At 29.5% G+C, this 6,450-nt stretch overlaps 1 protein-coding gene across 2 annotated transcripts in view; it reads right to left on the reverse strand.

Annotated features, from left to right (window-relative positions):
• LOC106466161 (serine/threonine-protein kinase N2-like) overlaps positions 1–6,450 on the reverse strand; it is a 77,497-nt gene that overhangs the window by 44,699 nt on the left and 26,348 nt on the right. For both annotated transcript variants that reach the window (XM_022394126.1, XM_022394127.1), the window contains exon 2: positions 1,562–1,885. In XM_022394126.1, coding sequence (XP_022249834.1) covers positions 1,562–1,874 — 313 coding nt within the window. In that variant the 5' untranslated portion in view covers positions 1,875–1,885. The remainder of the gene's footprint in view (positions 1–1,561; positions 1,886–6,450) is intronic.

Here is a 6,450-nt window from a genome sequence, read left to right on the forward strand (position 1 = left end):
ATAGTAAGTAGTATATACGTATATATATATATATATATATATATATATATAACAATATTTATGTGATGTGCAGCAATTTTAAGACAGCACTGAATTGTTTTTTTATGAAGATATGTTTTTGAATTATGTAGTCAACACTTGACACTTCCTTGAAATTTTTGAACACTATGGCCCTCAAGGAAACTCAGGTACATAATGAGTGTTTAAACATTTTGATTTAAAAAACTTCAATTTCAAGTGGCTCATGTGTTTAATTTTATGACTGTTCCATATTAAGAATATTTCCAACAATATCAACATTAAAATGTCTTACATCCAAGTTTTTGATGATAAAGTTAAAACGAAACGATCTTTACACTCCAGGTAATTGTAAAAGAATTTGTATTTTAATTGACATTTTGCCTCTGCAGTTCTCTTATAATTACTTGAAGTGTAAAGGTAGTTTTTTTCAAACTTTATTACCAAAATGTGTAAATATCTCCAGTATGCTCTACAAATTTTGAAAGATTATATGCAACTTGCTTGCATTATACATAAGTAGTCTAGTAACTCAAAGGGTGTATGTCAAACATTTTATAATCTAACAAATCAGGATAATTGTAGTATTCATTATAACAAATAGTCTTACATACAAACATCACTTGTAGGTGTGGTCTAGTTACTATAACAACCACAACATGGATTTAGACATGTCAACAATGTGTTTTGTGGAATGTACAGTACATACTTTATAATTCTGCACTGTACCAGTGAATTTTGTTTCAACCACATGCGTGAATGATTCTGGAAAAAGGCTGTGCTGTATTATTTCATAAAACTGAAACAAGAACTTGAATTAAGTCACTTGTTACATTATATAATATGAATGGGTTTTTAAACTTTTATAGCTATACAAGATAAACAATTTACATTTATAAGTAATATAAACTTTTAGTGTATAGTTCAGATTCATAAATTTACCTAACCAAAAAAACAAAAAACAACAACAACAAACATCCCCTTAACATCTTTTTACTTTAACATAATCATATTGTTAACAGATTTTCTATTCATAGTAATTTACCAAAATGTTCCTTCTGGGTGTTTTAATAGCCAGAAATTTTATTTTCAAATCCACAGTAAAAACAGGACCAAAATGTATTGTAAAACAGCTAAACATATCAACTTCTGTTTATATTTTTGTTAAAGCTACAATTGTAGCATGCTATTACCATAAATTTATAACTATATCATAGATTAAAGTCAGAAATGGACCAAGAGAGTTTTATTACAGATAGTGTAAATGTGAGTGGTAACATTTTACAAAAGAAAATCAAAATGTTACCATTGTTAAATCTCAATGAATTGAGTACATATAAAAAATCTCACTTCATCATTATGTACTCGACTTCTCTGAAACATTTATCATTAATTGGATTATTTTAACAATATTAAAGATTGTTGCCGATAAACCATTTCCACTTGTTTAAAGCTAGTAATATAGAGAAGTTTCGAAGTCACATGAAGCCAGATTGTTCCTTTTAAAATGTTCTAGCTTACTGAAGACATCTTATAAATTTACCTGACAAAGCTGGAGCACCATGATCCCTAGTGACAAGTATATGAGCATTAAGTTCTTGGAGATCCTGCTGTAATTCATGAAGTTTACTGTTTGCTTTCTTTACAATACTGTTAACATTGGACAAACTTTTCTTATCAGTAGTCACTCTACGGAGATTTTCTGCTCCTTCTTTGATTTTCAACTCTTTCCGAATTTCTTCCTTTAGCTGTTTTTTTAAGACCTCCAACTGCTGCTGAAGGTTTACATCACATAAATCTTGCTGAAAACCATACTTGCTGGCCAGGATGTTATAATTCAGCTGATTTTTATTCATTGTTTCTTTCTCTAAAGAAAAAGAGAAACAACAAGGTTTTAGTGTGATATATAAGGTAAAATAAATTCTAATAAAAACTCAATTTCATTCATATTTATTTGTCTTTCATTTAATCTGGGGAAAAAACATCAAAGTGATATACTGTATGTTGTTCATTTTTCAAAATATTCTTTACACACATGCAAAAATAATGTGCATTATTACAAAGAGTAAAAACCAACATGACAAGATGGTAATTTTATAAAGCCAAATAAATTTTTTATTGTTTCTAATTTTAAAATTTATTGCACAAGTTGCCATAATTGAATACTTGTGTAAGTTCCAAAAAACAAAGCAAAACAAAATACCAGTAAAAATTTATTATGAGGATCAAATAAGAGGTGTATAAATCTATGTGTATGTAGTAAAAAAGCTTACATCTGTTAAAAAATAACAAACACATTGCGTAATTTCACACAGGTTAGGGAAAGATATGTAATTTGGACTTTATGATATCAGAAATTAAAGAAATATATATATATATATATATTGTGTATTCGAGCTTTGAATTTTAATTATGTTACTCTGCCTTTTCAAACTTGTAATATGGAAAGTAATATTAAATATGAAGTAAATACATATATCACAAAGCTTTATAAGTATTTCTGAATGCTATCATTTATCCACATGGTATGTATCAATGCTACCTCTATTCTAACTTTTGAAATTAGAACTTCATTGAAGTTAATATGTAATCATTAAGATTTAGCACTACTATTTTCAAACTTATCCAATGAATTCTGAGAAAAAAAAACATGCTGGCTGTAGTGACTAAAACAGGGTTCTAGATAATCCTATCTAAACGAATTTTAAGTTTTAAATGAGCAAGATAATTACTTCCTTTTTGTACACGACTTTTGTTACCTTGTTTAAAATACAATGATCAGTTTTGGCTTAGTTATTATAGGAAGAATATTAGCATTTTGCAAAGGGTACAGAAAAGAGCTATTACAACAATATACAGTATGTACCCTGGAGTGGTATGACAATCAAACTAATTAAAACTGGTTGTTAAGAGCCAAATGACCAAACATTTTATTAATATTTTCCCATAATTAATTATAACTGATTACAATATTATTTTTAATATATATGTTACTTTTATATTTTTGTTATATCCTTGTTTCTCAACCTTGTTGCATGAAAAATGGATGTTTATGAAGTAAATCAAACAATTATGACAGGTATTTCCACTGATTAAAAGTCACTAAACACAGCCAAAATGAACTTTGTTAGATAATTAAAGGCCTGAAACAATCACGGTACAAATTAAAAACCAATGATATTAAGAAGATATCTGTGCACAAAGTTTACAACATAAATTTTATGTTTCTTTGCTATAACTTTATCCTTCACAGTTAAAACTTATACAAATAGGAAAATATTTCTAACAAACACAACTAATTTGCAATGTTTCCATTACAACTTATTGAAAACTAAAGAATACTACTAACAAATTATAACTAATGATCAATTGAGTTTAATGACACAATCATTGACCTTAATATTTCACATGCAAGTTTGGATAATTTTTTGTAATGTGATGAGGAGTATGAATGTGCCCATGAAATGTGGTACAACTCTGATCATACTTTACAGTTAGTAACCTAAAACCACAAAAATGCTCTATCTCCCTATTATAAAAAAAAAAGCTTCAAAGTGATCCAGGATCTGGATCCAGACGAAATTTGGGGAGAACTGTCTCATACTGAATTCCCATCTTGTGCACAATTTTCGTGTACATTGGACTAATAGTTTTCGAAATATGTATGTGGAAACACAGACAGACATCTACATACATGAACATGATTGCAATACCCTCATAGCTCCTCCTAAAGAAGGGTGAGGATAATAACTGCTTAAACATTTTGCAAGACAATAAGCATTTACAACAGAGAACTGTTACTTTGGTAATTTTAACATAAATTAGTTGGTTATATTATACATTATACAAACATTTGTATCATCTACCTGTATAGGTGGGTGACTAATTCAATTAATCAATTACTCATAATATTTACTGGATCAGTCAGTGTCACGTCAAACACTCAATCAAAATTATGATTAAATCAATTAGTCACAAAAAATCAACTATCTAAATGACTGTTTCCATTTATTATTGTTTTAGATTATACCAACTATCTAAGTTATCTACATTTTGCTATTATAATTTCTCATAACTATTCTTGATCAATTCAAAGTTGTTCAACTTAATCGATTAATGTCATGCCTCACAAAAACAATCAACTAATTGATGTTAGTGTTTCAATTATTACTATTTTTGTTTATTTCAACTATCCAAGTTTTATGTGAGAATAATCAATTACTTAAATGTAATCGATTAATGAGCCCACTTGTTTTATTGATTATCATATTTCACTAATCAGTTAGCTCTATTTAATAGTGTGTGTTTACATTACAAAAATATAGACTCTTAAATATCACTTATCATAATCAATAACCAATTTTTGTCATTTTTATATACAGATATCCTGGATTGTGTAGTTATTAGTTACACAATAGATAGAAAAATGAAGCAAATACAAATACTGTTTATAAAATTCACAATAAAGAGTACAACAACAGAATATTCTTGCTCAGTGCAATTTTGAAGTGATGTTTGTTTGTTTTTGGATTTCTCGCAAAGCTACACGAGGGCTATCTGCGCTAGCATTCCCTAATTTAGCAGTGAAAGACTAGAGGGAAGGCAGCTAGTCATCACCACCCACCGCCAACTCTTGGGCTACTCTTTTACCAACGAATAGTGGGATTGACCATCACATTATAATACCCCCATGGCTGAAAGGGCGAGCATGTTTGGTGTGACAGGGATTCGAACTCGCGACCCACAGATTTCGAGTCGACCGCCCTAACCACCTGGCCATGCTGGGCCTTGAAGTGATGAACAATTGGTATACAGTGCATACTTTTCTATTACTTTACCATGTTATGTATAAAAGTATAATAACAATAACGAATTACCTTTTTCTGAAGTAACAATCAACATTAAACTATACTTCAAAAATGAAAAAATGAATTTTAGGAGCTTTAGTATCTGAAAATTAATTTTTATGTAACAAGCCAAAACAAAATGAATTAATAAAATAATTTGTAAGTACAAATTAAAATTAAACACATATTAAAGTTTTAATAATGACACTAAGTCTTTAAAGTAACTGGTTTACAGATATTATACATAAGTGTAAAAAGTAAAACATTATTATTCATTATATACAGAGGGTTGAGTATATTAATTTTCTCAGCACAGGTGGGTCAAAGTGTACATGTACAAATGTTTTACAGAATTACTTTCAAAATTTAATTTAAAAACTTCATTATCAATGTAGGTTAATGAGTTGGCATTATTAATTTCATTTAGTAAGTCTTAATTTTGTAAGTTTAAAATGAAAAATTGCATACATTCTTAATCTTCTTCCTTATATAATGTGATGCTAATTTGTTTTGAATTGCTCATTTCAAATTTACTTTCCACCCTACATTACTTTTTAAGGAATTACACACACATACATTTGATATACCTGATCTAAAACGTAAATTTATAACCTCACCACCTCTTGCTTTAGGTAAATATAAACCAGGACATCAAACCCATGCTACAATGCCTTTCCTAGATCATTCTGTCTTTCAAAAATGGCAATAAATCTTTAGAATATTTACTATTGGATTATTTCTAACCAACAGAAAGAAAATACTCCAGTTTACTCCATGGGATGTGGCTAGTAATAGCTGTTGGGATAATCAGTGTTGAAGGTCTTTTCTTTGTCTGCCAGGATAGGAACTCTACTTGACCAGGTATGTGAATTATTTAACCAATTTGCATCTTAGTAAGTAAGTTTAATAAATTATATTAGTTCTATAACATTTTACTTTATATTAGTGGTAATATTTTGTACTCTAAATTGCATATTTGATTTTACAGATTTCTGAAATCACACTTTTGTTGACAAAAAATTAAGGTTCATGTCTGATGTGGACTTCTATTGTATAACTACAAAATCTTGAGAAAGTATTTAACACAGACTTTAGATTATCTGATTGGTCAAAAAATAAGTGGTTAATAGGCCCACTTGCCCTCCCTGAGCTTTCTCAATTAAATAAATACTGCAAGCACCATTATGACAATCTTCCTAACTCTCCCAGTTTATAAAGACTTGTGTACGCAATTATATACACAGCGTGGTCACAAGTAAATAGACACCACCTTTTCAGAAAAAATGAAATTTTTCAGTCATATTCACATGAATTTATATATTTATAATTTAATTAATATCTAGTAGATCTTCCTTTCGCTTCGTGGATTTCGTTGATCCATTGGGGCATCGTGAGAAGCATCTCGTCAATTTTAGATTGTGGGATTTTCGCCCACTCTTGCTTCAAAACTTGGTGTAGATCGCTCTTCGAAGTTGGTTTTTTTGGTGTTTCTTGACTTGCAAGTCGAGTATGGTCCAGAGGTTTTCGATGGGGTTCATGTCAGGAGATTGGCTCGGCCAGGGCAACATCTGGATACCATTTTCTT

Source organism: Limulus polyphemus, unplaced genomic scaffold (genome assembly GCF_000517525.1).
Source record: "Limulus polyphemus unplaced genomic scaffold, Limulus_polyphemus-2.1.2 Scaffold2172, whole genome shotgun sequence".
Taxonomy (NCBI): domain Eukaryota; kingdom Metazoa; phylum Arthropoda; class Merostomata; order Xiphosura; family Limulidae; genus Limulus; species Limulus polyphemus.